The sequence below is a fragment of the Lampris incognitus genome, chromosome 2 (genome assembly GCF_029633865.1).
Source record: "Lampris incognitus isolate fLamInc1 chromosome 2, fLamInc1.hap2, whole genome shotgun sequence".
Classification (NCBI taxonomy): Eukaryota; Metazoa; Chordata; class Actinopteri; order Lampriformes; family Lampridae; genus Lampris; species Lampris incognitus.
In genome coordinates, this window is record NC_079212.1 from 7,380,380 (window position 1) to 7,401,570 (window position 21,191).

The 21,191-nt window shown below is 44.0% G+C and overlaps 1 protein-coding gene across 2 annotated transcripts; it reads right to left on the reverse strand.

Moving 5' to 3' along the window:
• Positions 1–4,191: 4,191 nt before the first annotated feature.
• LOC130108306 (cytochrome P450 3A30-like) lies at positions 4,192–20,922 on the reverse strand. Of its 2 annotated transcripts, XM_056275199.1 has the most exons (13): positions 20,785–20,922; positions 19,302–19,395; positions 19,163–19,215; positions 18,156–18,255; positions 17,898–18,011; positions 17,195–17,283; positions 16,418–16,566; positions 16,180–16,307; positions 14,783–14,858; positions 14,514–14,674; positions 8,627–8,853; positions 8,368–8,530; positions 4,192–7,170 (listed from the first exon to the last, which is right to left on the reverse strand). In XM_056275199.1, exons 1-13 carry the CDS (start codon positions 20,853–20,855, stop codon positions 7,081–7,083), a joined length of 1,515 nt encoding a protein of 504 aa, XP_056131174.1. In that variant the 5' UTR covers positions 20,856–20,922; the 3' UTR covers positions 4,192–7,080. The 2 variants fall into 2 exon arrangements, with proteins under 2 accessions (XP_056131174.1, XP_056131175.1); XM_056275200.1 differs by lacking the exons at positions 18,156–18,255; positions 19,163–19,215.
• Positions 20,923–21,191: the final 269 nt, after the last annotated feature.

Consider the following 21,191-nt stretch of genomic DNA (forward strand, 5'->3'; position numbering starts at 1 on the left):
CCCCTCTGTTGGACGCAACACACCGTCCCATATCTTCCTCATCCCTTCGAACTTTCACCCATTCTACACTCAGGTTATGGTTGATCACAATCTGACACATTTTCCTGGTCTCGACAAGTGACCATGTCTGGCGAGAAGATGGCGACCGGGGCTTGGGGTAACCCCATGACAATAGGCCTCCATTTACTAATGGTATCTACATCATCACCAATTCACATCCTGATCAGTCATGAGTCATCTACAATCTACAGGATTTCTCATGAATGTGAATCCCCCTTTTTTAACTTCACTCTTAAACAGGTGAAATAAGAGTTGATAGAGTGCAATGGTGCAGAGAATATATCAGAGATGCTGAAATAGATGTTAGCAGGTTACTTACATACATGTGTGGGGTAGATGGACATGACAAAGTGTACCAGTATACGTACAACATACAGTACAGTATACACAAAATGCTTGGATTTATTTGACAGAGTTAAGCGTTCATTTGAATGACAGCCCACAGAAAAAAAACTTAATATCTGGTAGTTGTGATGTTTGGTATTGTATGAGGAAGTCGGGAGTTGCAGAGAAGTATGTAGGAGTGGTGCAGGATATGTATGAGGGAAGTGTGACAATGGTGAGGTGTGCGGTTGGAATGACATGGGTTCAAGGTGGAGGTGGGATTACATCAAGGATCGGCTCTGAGCCCTTTCTTGTTTGCAATGGTGATGGACAGGTTGACAGTCGAGATCAGGCAGAAGTCTCCATGGACCATGATGTTCGCGGATGACATTGTGATCTGTAGCCGAGAGTAGGTTGAGAAGAGCCTGGAGAGGTGGAGGTATGCACTGGAGAGAAGAGGAATGAAAGTCAGTAGAAGCAAGACGGAATACCTATGCGTGAATGAGAGGGAGGACAGTGGAATGGTCAGGATGCAAAGAGTGGAGGTGACGAAGGCATATGAGTTTAAATACTTTGGGTCAACTGTCCAAAGTAATGGGGGGTGCAGGAGAGAGGTGAAGAAGAGAGTGCAGGCAGGGTGGAGTGGGTGGAAAAGAGTGTCAGGAGTGATTTGTGACAGAAGGGTACCAGCAAGAGTTAAAGGGAAGGTTCACAAGTTGGTTGTGAGACCAGCTATGTTATATGGTTTGGAGACAGTGGCACTGATGAAAAGACAGGAGGCGGAGCTGGAGGTGGCAGAGTTGAAGATGCGAAGATTTTCACTGGGAGTGACAAAGAAGGACAGGATTAGGAATGATTATATTAGAGGGACAGCTCAGGTTGGATGGTTTGGACTGGAGACAAAGCAAGAGAGGCAAGATTGAGATGGCTTGGACATGTTTGGAGGAGAGATGCTGGGTATATTGGGAGAAGGATGCTGAATATGGAGCTGCCAAGAGGAAAAGAGGAAGGCCAAAGAGGAGGTTTATGTATGTGGTGAGGGAAGACATGCAGGTGGCTGGCGTGACAGAGGAAGATGCAGAAGACAGGAAGAAATGGAAACAAATGACCTGCTGTGGCGACCCCTAATGGGAGCAGTCGAATGTAGTAGTAGTTGTGATGTTTGAGTCGGCCCTGTGATGGACTGCCGGCCTGTCCAGGGTGTCTCCCTGCCTGCAGCCCAATGACTGCTGGGATAGGCTCCAGCACCCCGTGACCCTGATTGGGATAAGCGGCTTGGATAATGGATGGATGGATGTTTTGATGTACAGTGCTCTGTAGTGGCCACCAGAGGGGAGGCGTTGGAAAAGGTTGTGACTAGGGTGTGATGGGTCTGCAGTCATGTTGCCTGCTATGTCCTGAGTCTGGAGGTGTATAAGTCCTGAATGGAGGGCAGGTTGGCACCGATGATTTTTTCTGCAGACCTAACTGTCCGTTGTAGTCTGTCCCTGTCCTGTTTGGTGACTGAACCAAACCAGACAGTGATGGCTGTGCAGAGGACAGACTGGATTATTGCAGTGTAGAATTGAATCAGGAGTTCCTAAGGCAGCTTGATTTTCTTGAGCTGGCGGAGAAAGTACATCCTCTGCTGGGCCTTTTTAACTGGGTCTATGTTGGATGCCCACCTTAGGTCCGGGGAGATTGTGGAACCCAGAAATCGGTAGGTAGGTTTTCAACACAGATACCATGCTGTTGAGTATGGGGGGGTGGGGGGGGGGATGTTAGGGAGCTCCTCCTGAAGTCCACTGTCATCTCCACTGTTTTCAGCGTGTTCAGCTCCAGGTTGTTATGGCTGCAGAGGGCCAGCTGATCAACCTACCATCTTTATGCAGACTCGTCACCATCCCACATAAGGCCAATGATGGTTGTGTCATCCACAAACTTAAGGAGTTTAACAAACGGATCACCTGAGGTGCAGTCATTTGTGTAGCGGGAGAAGAGTAGAGGGGAGAGCACACATCCCTGGGGGGCGCCAGTGCTGATTGTCCAGGTGCTGGATGTGATTTTCCCCAGCCTCACCAGCTGCCTCCGGTCTGTCAGGGAGGTTTTAATCCACTGGCAGATGGGAGCTGGTACAGTGAGCCAGGTGAGTTTGGAGTAGAGGATGCCTGGGATGATGGTATTGAACACTGAGCTGAAGTCCACAAACAGGACCCTTGCATATGTCCCTGGAGAGTCGAGGTGTTGGAAGATGTAGTGCAATCCCATGTTGACTGCAGTAAACCCATTTAGGTCGTCAGCCAGCTGATGGTTCCCTGCAGTGTGTGTGTGTGGGGGGGTGGTCTCCTGTAGTTGGTAATGTCTTTCAAACCTCTCCAGACTGATGATGGGTCATTGGCAGAAAACCTGTTTTTCAACTTTTCAGAGTAGCCCCTTTTTGCCTCTCTCTTATCTCCTTTGTGATTGTATTTCTGGCTTTGCTGTACCTAACTCCGCTCCTGTAGGATCCTAACTCCACTCCTGTAGGCTTCCTCTTTGGCCCGACAAAGCTGCTCGAGTTTTGCTGTGAACCAGGGCTTATTTTTGTTGAAGGTAAAAAAAGATTTTGGTGGGCACCCACATGTCCTCACAAAAGGTGATGTAAGATATATGTCAAAGTAATGTCATACCTCACTGCCACGACCCAAACGGCCCTCAGATGAGAGATGAAGGCTTTCCAGTGGCTGTGTACTGTGAACCTTGTCTAAATAGAAATTACTGCTGGTGAGATACACGTCAGAATGAAGGACAGTGATGGATGTTCAAACAATGTCCTAACATTTGAAAGTAGGGCAGCTATTCAGAAAAGTAGAAAGGGGTGACTCCCAATACTTGTTCTCTCACTCTTTTGTGTTTGTGTGGCCACTATGAAGTCATGAACTCAGCCCTGAGCTGAAAGCTGACAAACAGGGTGTGCTTGTAAGACTGGGATAGGCTTTACTCTGCAGAGACGGCGTACACTCCAAGACCACTGGGCTCATTTATGCATATGGAAGGGGAATCGATAACTTACATACTACACACACAGTGTGTAATGACAATATCGCCTAGATTCTTGTTCCTATAGGGAGGACTAATTCTGACCAAGTTCAAGTTCATCCTTGTGTGCAACATCTTAGTTATAAATGCAGCGAGACATTAAAAGTCAGGCACTTGGTCCCCTTGCTGGCTTTAATTAATGTAATTCACTTAGGTCTAAGTCATACTGCTGTTTTACTAACCGACACACACCTGCAAGTAAGAATTTGTTGTCTTTTGCTATCCTGTCAACTAGCTCGATTTTACACAATTGATTTTTTTGTATGTCATGTATATATTTATGTATGTGAAGGGGTCTCCTTTGTCACAAATATTTTGATCTCGATGGAATTTCCCTTCATAAATAAATGATAAATGAGAATGAAAAAAAAAAAACATATATGATCCTAAAGTCTAAATGCACTGAAATGAGGAGCCAGAAGCCAAACAATGAGCTTTGGTGGCGATGTGCTAACTTGTACTCTGTCAAGCGTCCAACATGGAGATGACAGAGAGCCACCGCTGTCTCAGTCATGACATCCTGATGTTTATCTGAGTGTTGTGTTAACTAGTCAGGTGAGTATGTGTGTGTGTGTGTGTGTGGGGGGGGGGGTTAAACAGTACAGATGATGTAACATGGTGACAGAATCTGCTCTTTACCCCAATGCTAACATCCAGGCTTGGATAACACACATGAACACAGGAAGTGATCTCAGAAACACAGTTTGACCCCGTGTAATCACTCATTAATTATAAATGCAGATCCCCGATATCTGTATTATCACTTTATTAACAGTTTTTAAAACTTTTACAAAAATTATCTACATTGTGAAAATACATAAAAGTGGAAGTGTTTGTAAATGTCTGTAAGTACCTGTTAGAGACAAAGTCATTTTTTTCAGTTCAAAAAGAAACTGGTGGGGACATAACAGCCACCACGAAGCCTTGACCCTTGGCCCTTTGGAAAGGAGGTAAAGAGATAACAGACCGACTGACTGGACCAGCGTTACCCAACCCAGTCCTCAAGAAACACCCATCCTGCAGATTTTCATTGTAACCCTGCATAGGTAGCCCTGCTTGTACTTACTCAACCAATCATCTCACAGTACTTAATTATGCAAGGTGTGCAAAATCTGACATAATTCATTGCTGATTGGTTGAATAACTACAAAAAGGTACCTATTCAGGGTTGCAAAGAAAATCTGCAGGATAGGGGTTCCTTCAGGACTGGGTTGGGAAACACTGGACTGGACAACAAGTGCCGTGTTGACTCATCTCTTAACAGACATGATGGCTTCGTTTACCTATGTGGAGTTACATAAGAGAAACACAGAGGTTCAAAGAGATGACAAAGTAACACACCCAGCATCTTGTTGCATGCTCATTAACCCAGGTAAGAACGTCAAAGAAGATTGAATCAGTTCTCTGGATACAATGTTTATTGACAGATAAAGTTGACAGTTGAAGGATGAAACGTATCTGTCAATAAACGTATCCAGATGAACTGATTCAACCTTCTTTTATGTAACACACCCAGGTCTCCACCTCATGAGGAAGACTATTAACTAGTAAATATTGGGGTATAACGTTTTTTATAAAGCAGCATTTATGACTTAAGAGTCACACAAATAGAAATTATTTAAACGAGAACCACAAAAACCTGAAAAATATCTGCAGTTTTAAGCTGATTACTCTGAATTTACAGGTTACAGATAATTTCATATATATTCTTTTGATCTATGGTTTATTTGTGGAATTTTCAACACAAAAAAAACACATATACGTAAACCCTCACACTATGCTGGGTCTACCTATGTGGGCAACCTAGGCATATGCCCAGGAGCGCCCCTAAGTGTAAAAGGGCCCTCCGCGATGGGAGAAAAAAATGTATGCGGTTTTTTTTTTCATGTCAGGCTCCACAGATATATGACACAAAGCTTGCCCCATTCTCTTGATAATTATCCAATCAGAATTAAATAAAAGTTGTTTTCAAGAAAATTAAGTCTCAGGGTTGATTATTATATTGGTGAGATGGTTGGGCAAGTGGTGACTGTTGAGCAAGCAGCAATACACTGTATAGACTGGCCAACGGTCAAGGTGGGTTGGCATAGCGAGCAGGTGACTTAGATTAGTTTTTCTTAAGCCAAGGCAAAGTTAAAAACAGTGGCATTATTTTTTACCTGACCCACTATCAGTTAGGTTGTATCAGTGAGAAGTGTGCGTGAAAACTTGCCAAGCAGCAGAAAATGGATGGCATTCGGGGCGCTCCCCGGATCGGCAGAGAGGGTGTGGAGCAGGGACCGGGATGGCTCGGGATAATTGGCCTAATACAATTGGGAAGAAAAAGGGGGGAAAATGAAAAGAAAAAAAAAACTCAGCAGGGCTGCCAAAAGAAAGAAAAAGGAAGTAAAAGAAGTGGCCACGATAAAAAATGTCCCGCTAATAAAGTAGTTTTTTTTTCAAAAAAGCTAAACAAAGTGAAGAAGAGGGCATGCCGATGGAGGATGCCAAGCTAGCAAGTAGTAACGATGGCCTGGAAGCGTCTACCATCAGTTGCAGCAATGCAGCCTCAGCTAGCTAGCAATGAAAATGTTAGCCTGTAAGTCTTTAGCTCCAGCAGCAAAACACTGCCTCTGCTAGAAAGAAAGAAGAAAGAAAGAAAGAAAGAAAGAAGAACTAAGGGTAAGAACCATTTGATTATGTTGTCTGTACATTGAGCAGTGTTATCTGTTGTGATTGTGTGTTGCTGTCTATTTTGTGGATGAGTTTATTTGTTATGCTGTTTGCACAACATGTGTATTGCATCACTGTGGTGTGATGCTGCTATAGTGTGTTGGAGTCAGTTTGTCAAGTTCATTATATGTTGGTTTTTGCAGTTCTGTGTGAAGTTGCCTAGCTCACTTAGGGAGCCTTATTTTGAAACCTGCATTCAGCTGTGCTGTGTGATTACCTTAGGATGGCATTGTTGTAAAGCCTGTTCCTAGTCAGTCACATTATTATGTATCAGTAATAACGGATGGGCTGTCTGCTTGGGTGGTTTTCCATGAACACAAATATTGCCATAGTCTAGAGTCATACACTGCCTTGGGATGATTTAATCCATTGTTTCCTTGTCTTGTGGTTTGTGAGTGAAATGGCAGTACTTGGTCTGTTGAACTACAAAGGAATACCTGCTCAGCTGGACTGGTTATTCAGCGTTTGACCAATAGGTGTGTGATTATGGTCTGGTGGATTTGATATGCCAGCTTGACTGGAAGCTCAAAACAATTAAGGTGGGGTTTAATGGCTGGGACGTCGGAAGTGTGTGGTGTGTGTGTGTGTGTGTGTGTGGGGGGGGGGGGGGTATGAGCTTCAGTGCCCAGGGACCCCTGGGGGTACTAATCCAGCATTGCCCTCACATGTATGAATGACTATATGAAATAAAAGAAAACATTCTTTAGAATGAGAGATAGTAATGACACTACGACAACGAGGTACATTTTCACATTTTTGTTAATCGTCCAAGGTTGGGTGTCTCTTTTGGCTAGCAGATTAATAAAAAAACAGCCCTGGTAGGTTTAGGTATCTTGCTTAATGAGACTTAAGGGAATTCAACCTCAACAGTCAGTAGGCCGTCCTGTCATCCATAATGTCAGCCGAAAAAGGAAGTTAGCTCGCGGGTCAAGCGGCTACGTGTGCTCTGGGAACCAGCTTCAGTTTGATGGGATTCTTTGGGGAGGAGATACCATCATTTCCCAGCTCCAGGGGAATCTGGGGGAAAAAAAAGAATAATAATGAATAAGAATAATGATAATGACAATATTTCAATTTAACACCACAAATTCATTCTTCATATTCGTCCCCCACAAAATATCACACATGGAAATATCCCACTGCTTTAAAGGTAAATTCCAGTTTTTTACTACCTGGGTTTTATTTTCGTAGTATTTGCCATTGTGCATATCGGCCATGGTATCATTTTACTCCTCAACAGTGTCTTATGGGACAACTGAACATGAGCGTCACACTCAACAAGTCCAATTTAACCCAATTATCTAAACCACGTATTTGGAAGTGAAAATTAAAGCGCAAATTAAAAGTTATTATTTGAAATGTCCAACACGATCAATGGTGGATGACACTGCTGATCTACTTCCTGGTTCACCCAGCAGGAAGTAGCAGCCTATACTTACCGTACGTAGGTAGTAGTAATCAACCGTAAACTAGCTGGCCAGCACAATAGAGAAGTCATAGATGATAGACAGTCATGGACACAGTCTGACTGAGACACTAGGGGGGGGTTTGTTGTTTAAAGGACACGTTTCAGACTCTGTTCACTTGTCCCATAAGACACGGTTGTAAAGTTGAGTCCAGCAGTGGTCCTGTGTCTAAAATCTACTAAATGAAGCTGCTGAGGGGCGTCCGGGTAGCGTGGTGGTCTATTCCGTTCCCTACCAACACGGGGATCGCCGGTTCGAATCCCCGTGTTACCTCCGGCTTGGTCGGGCATCCCTACAGACACAATTGGCCGTGTCAGCGGGTGGGAAGCCGGATGTGGGTGTCTGTCCTGGTCGGGGCCCCTGTTCAGGGGGGAGATGGAACTTGGGGAATAAAGTAATCCTCCCACACGCTACGTCCCCCTGGAGAAACTCCTCACTTTCGGGTGAAAAGAAGCGGCTGGCGACTCCACATGTATCGGAGGAGGCATGTGGTAGTCTGCAGCCCTCCCCGGATCAGTAGATGAGGTGGAGCAGCAAGCGGGCTGGCTCGGAAGAGTGGGGTAACTGGCTAAGTACAATTGGGGAGAAAAAGGGGGAAATCCAAAAAAAGAAAAAATGAAGCTGGTGAGTAAAATGATATTATAACTGATATGAATGATGGCAAAAACTACAAACATAAGACCCAGGCTGTAAAAAATTGAATTATCCTTTAAAACTGCCACCACACACAATGACAATATCTTCTCACTTCGGTCTCCTTGCAGGTTACAAAGCTGAAGTTCTGAAGGATTTCCACTGTGGCCAACTTCATCATCAGGATAGCAAATCGCATGCCAATACAGTTCCTTGGTCCTGCTCCGAAGGGTAGGTAGGCATAAGGATCTATGTTGTCTCTGTTCTCTTTGCTAAACCTGGGAAAAAGATGGAGGCGTAACATTTAGCCAAGTTAGCAAGTTTCAGCAAGATGCAAGATTTGACTTTAGCTGGGCTTTTATTTGGTATGTTACCTTTCAGGTTTAAAGGCGTCAGGCTCAGGCCAGAGGTTGGGCTCACGGTGGAGTGCGTGAAGAGGGATCATGGTGACTGTTCCTTTAGGAATCGTCATGTTGTTAATCTCCACAGAGGTCTTTGCTACTCGCTCAAGTCGAACGGCAATAGGAAACAGCCTCTGTGACTCATTGAGCACCATGTCCAGGTACTCCATCTGCATCACGGCTTCATATGTTGGTCGACCCTGGTTTTGGGTATTAAAGGGAGGCAACAAGGATCTTTCAGCATTATGTTATTTGCATTTCCTTATACAATGTCATCTTTTTCTATGTAGTCCACTGAAGGAAGCAGTAAACCAGGAATGAAGGTTGTAGTTTTCACATTTAAGGAATGTCCACCAGTTATGTCATCGCACACATACAGTGCTGGAAAAAGTATTTCCCCCTTCCAGATTTCCTCCATTTTTGCATATTTGTCACACTTAATTGTTATAGATCTTCATACAAAATGTTATATAAGACGAAGAGAACCCAAGTAAACGCAAAATTCAGTTTTTAGATGATAAATTTTATTTAAGGAAAAAGGTTATCCAACACCAAATGACCCTGTATGAAAAAGTAATCGCCCCCTTAGTTACTCAATCAACCAATTAACCAAATTTAATTGATCACTGCATTCAGGTAGAGCAGAAACACCCAGGCTTGATTACTGCCGGCCCTGCTGAATCTAAAGATGACTTATATGGAAACATGCCATCAATGTGAAGTACGCTACAAGGTCTCAACAAGCAGCAGACTATGCCGGGTTAAAAAGCCATTTCTAAGGCTCTGGGCCATTTCTAAGACTTGGAACAGTGGTGAGTTTTCCCAGGAGTGGCCGGTTTACCGAAATTCCCCCAAGGGCACAGCAACGACTCACACAAAGGAAAAACAAAAAAACAAAAAACCCAGGACAACATGTAAAGACATGTAGGCTTCTCTAACCTCAGCTAAGGTCGTCATTCACGATTCGACAATAAGTCAAGTCAATTTTATTTGTATAGTCCAATATCACAAATTACAAATTTACCTCAGTGGGCTTTACAGTAATACAACATCCTGTCCTTAGACCCTCGCATCGGATAAGGAACAAGTCCTTAAAAAACCCTTTTAACAGGGTGAAAAAATAAGAAGAAACCTCGGAGAGCAACAGAGGAGGATCTCTCTCCCAATAAGAAAGAGATGGGCAAAAATGGAATTCATGGGACAGTTGGAAGGTGTAAACCACTGCCAACCAAGAGAAACATTAGTGCTTTTCACACATTTGCAAAACAGCACACTGATGACGCCAAAGCCATTTGCGATAATCTTCTGTGGACAAATGAGTCAAAAGTGTAATTTTTTTGGAAGACACGGGTCCCGTTATGTCTGGCATAAAGCAAACAGCCTGGCACAGTCAGAACATCATACCAGCAGTCAAGTATGGTGGTGGTAGTGTGATGGTGTGGGGACACTTTGCTCCCTCAGGGCCTGAAAGACTTGCCTTCATTCAAGGAACCAGGGATTTTGATCTCTACCAGAAATTTCTGAAGGAGACTGTCCAGTTATCTGAAGCTGAAGTGTAAATGGCTTATGCAGCAATAAAATTATCCAAAATACAAGACTAAGTCCATCTCAGAGTGAAGGTTTTGGACTGGCCCAGTCAAAGTCCTGATTTGAACCCCATCGAGATGCTGTGGCAGGACCTTAAACAAGCATTTCATACTGGAAAACCCTCCAATGTCACCGAATTACAACGTTTCTGCAAAGAAGAGTGGGCAAAAATTCCTCAACAGCGATGTGAAAGACTGATCTCCAATTATAGGAAGTGTTTGGTTGCAGTTGTTGCTAGGTGGCACAAACAGTTATTAAAGCTAGAGTGTGGGACTTTTATATATAAATGAATTTCTGTGAACTTAAGCCCTTGCCAAATGAGTTCACATAATGATGACTAAGCCAATCACCACCAGGTAAATCTCTCTGTATTAAGCCTCCTACAGACCGTGTGATTTTAGCAAAGTTTATTGCAAGCCACACTGTGCGATATGGGTCTAATAAACTTGGGGTACGACATTAAGTTTGATGTATGTAGACTGTATGATAACACCTATGGAACTGCAGGCTACGATGCAAGCCCATAAAAACGTCATCAGCGTGCGTGCCACATCAGTGCGCGTAATCAATCTATGCCGCTGGTAGAGCAACATGATGCCAAGCAGGAATCGAGTCCTTTCAATAGTTGCCGCAGCTCATTTTGCTGCTCGTTTTGTTGAATCCATCGCATTTGGGTCACAGACGCTAACAGTCTGTGTTTGTGTCTAGTGCCAGCAAAGATTCTGCGTTGCGTTGATCAGTATGTCATTTCGTGCTGCATTTCTATTGGTTGGTTAGTAGACGTAGGTCGTAGCAGCAGTCACATTGTGAGATGGTTGTCCTACATTTCTGACACTGTCAGACTTTTTACCACGTTATCTTTGGTCGCAAGACCGTAATAATGGCTGTCTTTGAACCTGTCTCACAGTGCAACATAGGACCACCGTTTTGGAGCCACGACCAAAGATATCGCCACGTTTAGTCAGTCATCTTTCATCTGAGACGGCCCAAATCGCACAGTCTGTATGTAGGAGGCTTTACACAGTACACCAGAGTTTTAAATCTGGTGTCTGTGGCGACATTCCTGTGCTGGTGCACTGCAGGTGATGCGTAGTGATGCATTTTACGTCGGCCAGCAACGATGGCTTTGTCAGAGCTGAAGTTCCGTGTGATGAAAGTGTTTGCATGCCTCTGATGGGCTTGCCTTCAGCGCTTTCTGCCATAGAGCTTCTGGGCTTGGAAGCTATAGTTTAAAAACCTATAAAGCATCCAAGAAAAGTTTCTTGGGGAGGGGACAAAACTTCAACACTGCAGGTTTAAGTTCGGGGGGGGGCAATTACTTTTTCCACAAGGGTGATAAGAGTGTTGGGTAACTTTTTTCCTCCAATGAATGAAATGATCATTGAAAACTGTATTTTGTGTTTACTCGGGTTCTCTTCATCTTCTATGACATTTTGCATTAAGATCTGAAACTGTTGAGTGTGACAAATTTGCAAAAATAGAGGAAATCAGGAAGTGGGTGAATACGTTTTCTCTGCACTGTAGAAGACTGCTCAGTATTAGGCCACACCGCAAGCTGAAATGCCGGAAACCTCCATGATTTTGTTGGTGCCTCTTTTCGGTGTAGATGTCAACCGATGTCCCTAAACACACCAGGTAGCTATATAGCGTCACAAAGCTACATAGCGTCACAAAGTTAAGTGTCGATTTTGGCACTGAGTCTACATCTAGCTTACAAATGTCTACAGAAAACAGTCATACTAAATGACTGCAGATAGTCGTAATAGAAACGTGTCATATTTATGTTCACATTCAGTTTCTATTCAATCTCTCTTCTGTTGTTGATTATGAAACTAAACATCCTTCCCGGTTTCAGTTCATTTTTTGGGCTGATTTTGTGTCATGAAAATGGGATATTTGCTGCCTTTTCTTTGTCCCTTAGCAGGGCAATAGAAAGTATTGACTATGTATGTCTTTATGCACGCTCAATAATCCAGGTAAGAAAATCACAGAACGTTGAGTCAGTTCATCTGGACACAACAATTATTGAGAGAAAGGTTTCATCACTCATCTAAGTGACCTCTCAGTCTCAAGTGACTGCACGTACCCCCACCCTTATCAACCTTATGGAGGGGGATGAAACAATGGTCTCTATTGATGTTACATCTCTCTTCATGTGCGTTCCTGTTCATGAAGCAGTGGAGGTAGTCCATATGAAATTACAGGATGACCCCACTCTTAGCAATAGCACCACCCTTACCCCTGACCTGGGGTAAGGGTGTGCTATGGGTTCCTCAGTCTCATCTGTAGTGTCCAACTTGCACATGGAGGAAGTGGAAAAGAGGCTCTGATGTCCTATCCAGGGACACCACCTAGCCACTGGTTCAGATTTGTGGACAACACCTGAGTTAAAATTAAATCTCAGGATGTAGCACATTTCACCGACCACATTTAACTCCGTGGACACCACATCAAGTTCACCAGGGAGGATGTGAAAAATGACAGGTTAGCCTTCTTAGACTGTGAAATTGCAATTGGTGATGGGGGAAATTTGACTGTTGATGTTTACCGTAAACCAACACATACTGATCAGTACTTAAGGTTTGACTCTCATCATCCACTGGAGCAGAAACTAGCAGCTATCAGGTCGCTGTACCACCGAGCTGACAATGTCCCCACCGACACTGCAGCTGGGGAAGGGGAGAAATCCCACATTAAACAGGCCCTGGTTAAGTGTGGTTATCCTAACTGGGTGCTTGTCAAAGCCAGGAAGATGCACAAACAGTGCACCAGCCAACTGAAGAGAGGAGAAGGACAACAGCTGCCTAAGTGTAAACCAGTGGTGATGCTGTATGTGGCGGGAGTGTCAGAACAGTTGAGATGCATATTTTCCAAACTCTGCATCTCAGTTGCTTTCAAACCCCAAAACACACTGCGCTAGAAGTTGGTCCACCCCAACGATCAGGTTCCCCGGCACAAACAGAGCAATATAGTGTACGCTGTTAAGTGCCAGGAGGACTGCTGTGACTTGCACGTTGGGGAAACTAAACAGACGCTGGCCAAGAGGATGGCACAACACAGGAGAGCTAACACGTCAGGCCAGCACTCCACAGTCTACACCATCTACAGACCAGGACTCCACAGTCCACACCATCTACAGGCCAGTGGCCACTCTTTCAGGGATGAGGATGTGCACATCCTTGACAGGGAGGAACGCTGGTTTGAATGGGGAGTCAAAGAGGCCATCTAAGTGAAGAGGGAATGACCGTCCCTGAACTGAAGGGGGGGGGGGGCTAAGAGCAAATCTGCCATCATCTTAAAATGCTGTCATTGTAACCATTCCCAAATCCTCTGTGAATAGTACACATGGTCACTGTAACTCTAGCTAATGGTCACGGCAATTTGTATATAAACCGGTCGTTTGTTTTCAGACATTATGCTACTGTATTGCTTATAAGGGTGGGGATACCTGAAGATGTCACTTAGATGAGTGATGAAACGTTTCTCTCAATAAACCTTGTGTCTATATGAACTGATTCAACTGTCTGTGATATTGACCATGTATAGACAAACACAGAGGGACAGTTTCATCAGGCTGAGGCTATTTGATGTTCTTTAGGAGGTGCTGAACTAGTGTTTCGAAACCAACAAAAAATAAAGCTTGTATGTTTGGTAGGCTTTATTATTTGGCCATGATAGTGATGCCGTCCAGGTCGCTGCTCCATCCGGGGAGGGCTGCAGACTACCACATGCCTCCTCCGATACATGTGGAGTCGCCAGCCGCTCCTTTTCACCTGACAGTGACGACTTTCACCATGGGGACGTAGCGCGTGGGAGGATCACGCTATTCCCCCCAGTTCCCCCTCCCCCCCGAATGGGCGCCCCGAACCAACCAGAGGAGGTGCTAGTACAGCGATCAGGACACATACCGACATCTGGCTTCCCACCCGCAGACACAGCCCGTAGGAATGCCCGACCAAGTGGAGGTAACACGGCGATTCGAACCAGCAATCCCCATGTCGGTAGGCAACAGAATAGACCGCTACGCTACCCGGACGCCTGATAATGATGTTTTATTTGTGCAGAAAACATTTACTTTGGTCATGGAGGGTGCTAGTGTGTCAGCTGTGCTGTGATGAAACGTTCTGGTTTTTCAGTTTCACCTCTGGTGTAGTGTTATGACTGCTAACAGAGTGTTACCCTACAACATGTACACATGTAAAGAGATAATGTTCCAAATCGAGATTGTTTCATCATCTGCAGATGATGTCAAGAAGTGTAACACCAGAATTACCTTGTCTGGGAAGGCCTCATCAATCTTCTCCTGTAAGGTCTTCTGGATTTCAGGGTGGGTTGCCAGGTTGTAGGCCAAGAAAGACATTGTGTTGCTGCTGGTCTCATATCCGGCAAAGATAAAGATCATGGCCTGGGATAGGATCTCGTGATCGGTTAACCCTGAAAGACGACCACAGCACATTTCTGAAAAACCACAGGGGCCAACTGAACCAATGACCATATCGAAATATAAGAAAATGTGGATTTAACTTCTGTATTTGCTCTTACCTTTCTGAGAGTCCATGACTTCAGCACTCACAGTGGTCTGAGAGTCCACCATCAGCTGCATGAAGTCCACTCTTTTCTGTCAGGCAGATTAAAAAAAGGAAGCCAGATTTTAATTTTCCAGTCAGTCAATTCAGAACACAACATTCAAGAGGAACATCAAAAACATGAAAAACCAGCTGAAAGGATTATCATGACCATCGCTTTGGTACATTAACCCTCTGCTGCACACATTTTGATGGTACATGGGAAAAATTATTCCACATGATGTCTTGGTTCATTTTGAGCCATTTTCTTGATAAAACATATTTTTTGGACCTCACCCCAGCCCACTCTAAACTATTTTTTCATTGTTCCACAATGCTGTCTTTGCCCCTCCATCACTGGTGCGCACTAGAGGACACACGCACTGAAAGCCAGCCTCGCGCCACTAAACGTCTGTTCCGAGGCTCCGGACTGCTCGAGCTCTGCCTGTGGCCGCACATCCAGTGTATTGTCTGGCTGTGCTTCCCGATGACCTGCTGCAGCGATCCAGCCTTGCTGGAGCCTTCCTGACTCACATCTAAATGTGCTTCTGTGCTGTGAAGCAGAGGTGAACATTACGCTTTTCACACATCATTTTGGGTGTTTCTGTGCACCCAGGAACCCTGCATCTCCCCTTCTTTTCACACACTATTTGTCAGTGTGAGGTATTGTCTAAGCAGACATCCTGGTTAGGGATGGGAGCCGTGGGCCCCTGCTTACTCCTCCCCTTATCGCACAAGGTTGCCCTGAGGCAACGAAAAGAAAAAACTGAATTTCTGAACATGCAAAATAAATAAACATCATAAAACCTGACAAAAGTCTTCTCTACACCTACACACACACACACACACACACACACACACACACACACACACACACATATATCATTTTCAATAAGATTACTAAAGCAAATAATCTTACCTTCTTCTAACACCATGTGACCATGTGTCAGAAGAGCAAGTCCCACCTTCAAATGGTGCTTGATAGTGATTACCACACCTTATTTGACTGTTCTGTGATACTTTTTTTTGTACCCCCCCCCACCCCCACCCATTTTATCAGGCCAATCACCCCACTCTTCCGAGCCGTCCCGGTCACAGTTCCCCCTCCCCCCCGAACAGACGCCTCGACCGACCAGAGGAGGCGCTAGTGCAGCAACCAGGACACATACCCACATCCGGCTTCCCACCTGCAAGACACGGACAAGTGTGTCTCTAGGGACGTGTGATCAAGCCGGAGGTGACACGGGTTTGATACTTTTTTGACCGTTCGGGTTGGCTGCCACCATGTGAAGCAACATGAACTGGACGCAGGGCTTCAGAAAACTTTCCGTTGCCTCAGGGCAGCACCGTGCAGTAGAGGGTTAAGAAAATTACCTGATGGTCATGCTTCTGTCGGTCAGATTTGACCTTCTTCAGGAAGCTATAGAAGAAGTCCAGCACATCCGAAGGGAAGAATGACACGTCCATTTTGTCAAAGACCGGTCCCAAGAATGGAAACAGCACTGAGACGCAGAGGAAAGGAAGACAGATAGAGAGGTGAGTAACACAGCTCTCAGCAGAGAAGAGTCAAACAGGATGATGATGGTGATGAAGAGCGGTTTGTTTGACATACCCACAATAACCAGCAGCGGGCTCAGGAAATTGAATTTGACCATTTTCTTAATGTTGGTTACAAATGGGTCAGAGGGATTGTTGATGGAATCGATGTCAACACTGAAGGCGGTACTGGTCACAACGTCCATACTGTAAGGTCCAAAGATACTGGAGGAAAAGGCAAAACCACTGAGTTCCTGCTCAGGATTACTGCTGTCTGTAGTGCAATGTTTTCAATAAAATGATACCAATATTTGCCATTATATAACAAACATTGTATGGTCGTTATCTATCAATCTATCTATCTATACATATATGGATAGAGGTAAGTGTATTTTTTGTGTAAGTGTATGATGATATCGTCATCAAACACTCATTTACATACAGACAATCAAATCATCAAATATGAAACCCCACCCACCCTTGCTCATACTTGTCAATCAAAGTTGAGCTCATGAATATTAATAAGGACTAGACCACTCCCATACAGTTCTTAGCAACACGTGAGAACCATTATGAATAAAGGCATTAATAACACAGTACGAGTCATTTACAGGTGAGATGCTGCTGAATGATTTGATATGTCCTGTTCAAGGTTTTCAGAAATGAAAAGTTAAATCCAATTACTGATTTCAGTCCAACTTTGAACGTTAGATGTTGGCTAAACATATACGAAGTTAGATCAGGTAAAAAGGCACGAGAGTTTTCTTTCTTTGTTTACTGGCAAAAACAAAATTGTCTTTACAAAGTGTTATTATTTAGTGGTTAATGTCGTCCCAGACCAGAACCAACTCACTCCTTAACGTCTATGACCTCGTCAGCTTCTGCTTTCTGCTCAAGGGTTTTCAACAGCTTGCCTGAGTGTTGTAACATGATGGGGTACATCTGTTCAATAAAAATAATAAGAGTAAAAATAAAATAAATCAGGCTCATGCCCCGTTGTCACATTGCTTCTCTTATCTCCATTGTGCTTCCCATAAATGTAATCAAACGCCAAGTAAAGGAAACCAGACATGATTGGGACTTGAATGTGAATCAGAATAAGGCTTAATTGGCCAAGTATATTTTTACACATACGAGGAATTTGTCTTTGGTTGTCAGAACACACACACACAAATACACATACACACACACACACACACACACACACACGTGCAAATAGCAATATGAAGCAGTGCAGGATGAGGATGAATATAAATACATGTCAAATAAATTATGTACTGCTGAAATTGTTTACAAATAATGCGAAGTGTACGGCTCCCTGCAAGATAAATTTGAAATAGATATAAATGTGGTGCAGTGCATGATGAAGTTGAATATAAATAAATTATTATAGATGGAAATTATGTGCAACTACTGTGTACTGAACTTGTGATGATGTTGACCATATATGCAGATGATTATGTTTGTAATTACGCACAGCTGTTGCAGAATTAACACATTCGCACCACAGAAAGATAGACTGAAGGCTGGGAAAAGATGGCGTGTCTTTACTGTACCTCTTTTAGTCTTCCGCTGGTGAACGATGGTGAGAGTACACTGCGAATTCTCTTCCAGTTGTCATCTTCCACAACTGAAACGGCATCGCTCAGCGGTCCGTTTAGCCCGAAATCCTGAATGGCAAGCACACACACACACACACACACACACACACACACACACAGGAAGAGGATGGGATGACTTACAGTACTGGTGTGATGACGTTTGTAAAGAAAGAAGTGACTCGGCGGTCAACTTTTCTAGGTGTCCTCCCTCACCCGTCTGTTGGTGAAGATGGAGTAGCACTCCTTTATGAGGATGGTCTTGATCATGGCTGTGTCCATCACAGCCAACACAGGCTGCCTGCCGTCATATATGCTGGTAAAGGGTTAATAGCAGTTTGTTAGTCATTCAAAGCATCACACCTGATGTTATAAAATATATCCATCCATCCATCCATCCATTATCTAAACCGCTTATCCTGCTCTCAGGGTCGCGGGGATGCTGGAGCCTATCCCAGCAGTCATTGGGCGGCAGGCGGGGAGACACCCTGGACAGACCGCCAGGCCATCACAGATGTGTGCGTACATATATATATGTATGCATGCATGTATGTATGTATATATATATATATATATATATATAAATGTGTGTTATAATGATGTATAATGTCTTTTTGTTCTTGTGAAATCAACCCATGAGTGCAGTCATCTTTGAAACCTGTTTGACCAATTTGTTGTATAACCAGGTCTGATAACTTTATCCCTCCATTTTTAGATGTTAATCTCTCTTTTTTTTTTTCTTATTCTGTATTTCTTATGTAATGGTTTGTTAAGAAAGTCTTTTTTTTTTTTAGGGCGTTGTTCCATATCTGAATCTAGGGTCTAAGGACAGGATGTTGAGTTGCTGTAATGTGTGGCGTAAACACAACATCCATTGCACGTTGTCTGTCTTGGGAGAGAGAGCCTCCTCTGTTGCTCTCCCTGAGGTTTCTTCCTATTTTTTTTTCTCCCTGTTAAAGGGTGTTTTTTTGGGGGGGGGAGTTGTTCCTTATCCGATGCGAGGGTCTAAGGACAGGATGTTGTGTTGCTGTAAAGCCCTTTGAGGCAAATTTGTAATTTGTGACACTGGGCTATACAAATAAAACTGACTTGACTTATATCAAGCCCTTTGAATTGGCCTGTGTATGAAATGTGCTATTCGAATGAACTTGCCTTGCAGGTGTGTACACTATGTGCAACCGTGTACAGCATGCACGCACACATTCACGCACCCACACACTTACCCCCACACCTTGCCATACTTCTTGTAACAGTCGGTGTCAAATACATGGAGACCCTGCAAAATCACAAAGAGTATGAAGAAGAGGGAGGCATTGAACTCTTCTACTACCCATTTAGTACTGTCTGAGGGAGGTTTCTCACCTTTCTGTACTCTAAAAAGGTCCCGATGAAGGGCAGTGGTTTCGGTCCTTGAATGCCAAGTTTCTTGAAAAATCCATACGGTGCATATCCATACCTGGAGACGAGGAGGAGAGTCAGGAAAGCTCAGCCACAGTCAAAATGCAAATCACATTCACCATCTGTCTGTCTGAGAAGAAATCTGTTTTATACCTCACCTTCCATTATCTCACTTGACTTCTCTCCTTCATTATTTTGCTGTACTGACATTTTATTTCATTTTTATTTAATGGTGGAGATTCTTTCTTCTTTTTTTTTTTGGATGTAGTATCCAGACTTATGTAATAACAGTCAAGCCGAGACCAAACAAACTGAGACCTAATGCATGCTGTGACCCTAGTGCAAACTCAACACGTAACCTTGATGAAGGTGAAGCAAGTTTGTTAAAGTTTCAAGTCCATCTTTCAATTCTCCAATTCAGGCTTCAGGGGATTTCAATCACAATACTTTTCAAAACAAATCTGTAAAGCCTCGGTAATATCAAGCATGCATATGACAGCTTCAGCATCACCAAGTATGGCTTGATATAACTTGTTCGCTGGTAATAAATAAGCCTTTTGTAAATAATATTTGATCCATAAACTTTTGTGTTTGACATTTGTGAGGCTGCTAAATGACAAAGAACAGCTAATAACACAGACTCGCTGCTTTTTACATGTATTAAATCTCTTTTTAAATGCTACAGTAATAGTAAACTAGTGTAATTTACCAATTTTGGTCCCCAATTCTATTTCCCTGAATTAACCTGCAAAATATCCCACATGCTTATGAACTTTTCTGCACGACAAAGCACCACAACAACCTGCCAGCTGGCACTAAATGGGCCATTTAAGAATCTAACTGTATATCCTACAATTTTATAACTGTAAAGCGCTTTGAGTGGCTGTTGCAGCTGGAAAAGCGTTATAAAAAAATGCAACTTGACTGACTGATTGATAAAACCGTGCAACGACAAAAAGTCATTCATTTTCATGATGAAAAGCGGGTTCTTGTGAAGAGAGGATGGGGAAGCCGTGCCCTGCGTTGTCTCTCTGCACCTTGGTTATTACATTTGCATTTCACATAAATAAGCTTGAATCGATCAACATGTTCGTTGTTTGATTGTTTTTCTTCGTTCGTGGAGTTCCTCGCGTTTACATGCCGTTTCATTTTAAATCGACACAGGATGCAGTTCTGTAAGCAAATCACATCGTCACGACGGACTCGTCTGGCTCCGTGTTAACCGAAAGCGGCGCAACCTTGTGTCTGGACTACTGATCGGAAGCTGGGCCGAGCTGGGCGGAGGAGGGTCGGTGTAAACCCGCCGAACTCACAGGTGGGCTGGGTGGCTGTCTGCACCATACACATGGGCTTCACCCATCTCAGCCTTGTCATTCCAGGTGTTTTATGTCTATCCGTTTGTGCGCAGTTCTGCACAGAGAGAGAAAGACATCGGCGTCGTACTTACAGTGCGAGGAGAGAGAGAAGAATCACTATCAAAGTCCAGGTCTCGATGGAAAAACTTGGGAAATAGTCCATGCTGTCCTTCCTCTCTGCGCAGCGACACTGACGAGTGAGGGTCGACCTGTTTTGACCGTCCGTCTGTCCCCGCCCTCTGACTTCCCGGAGAGCACAGAGAGGCGGGGCCGCATCCGAAGAAGGACAAACCTCAAAACAAGCCAAAATGTCGTAACCACGTGCAGGGAGCAAGGTTTAAAACAATTCGCAGTTATGTAAGAGCACGAGGTCCTGTCACGCACTCGGGACGTCGAGCCGCCCGTCCAAAGTGTGCTGGCCCAACAGGCTCCCGAAAACGGGCAGCAAAGGTCAGGTGAGGCACATGAACACATGGTTACGTCAAACTTTGTGAAAGTC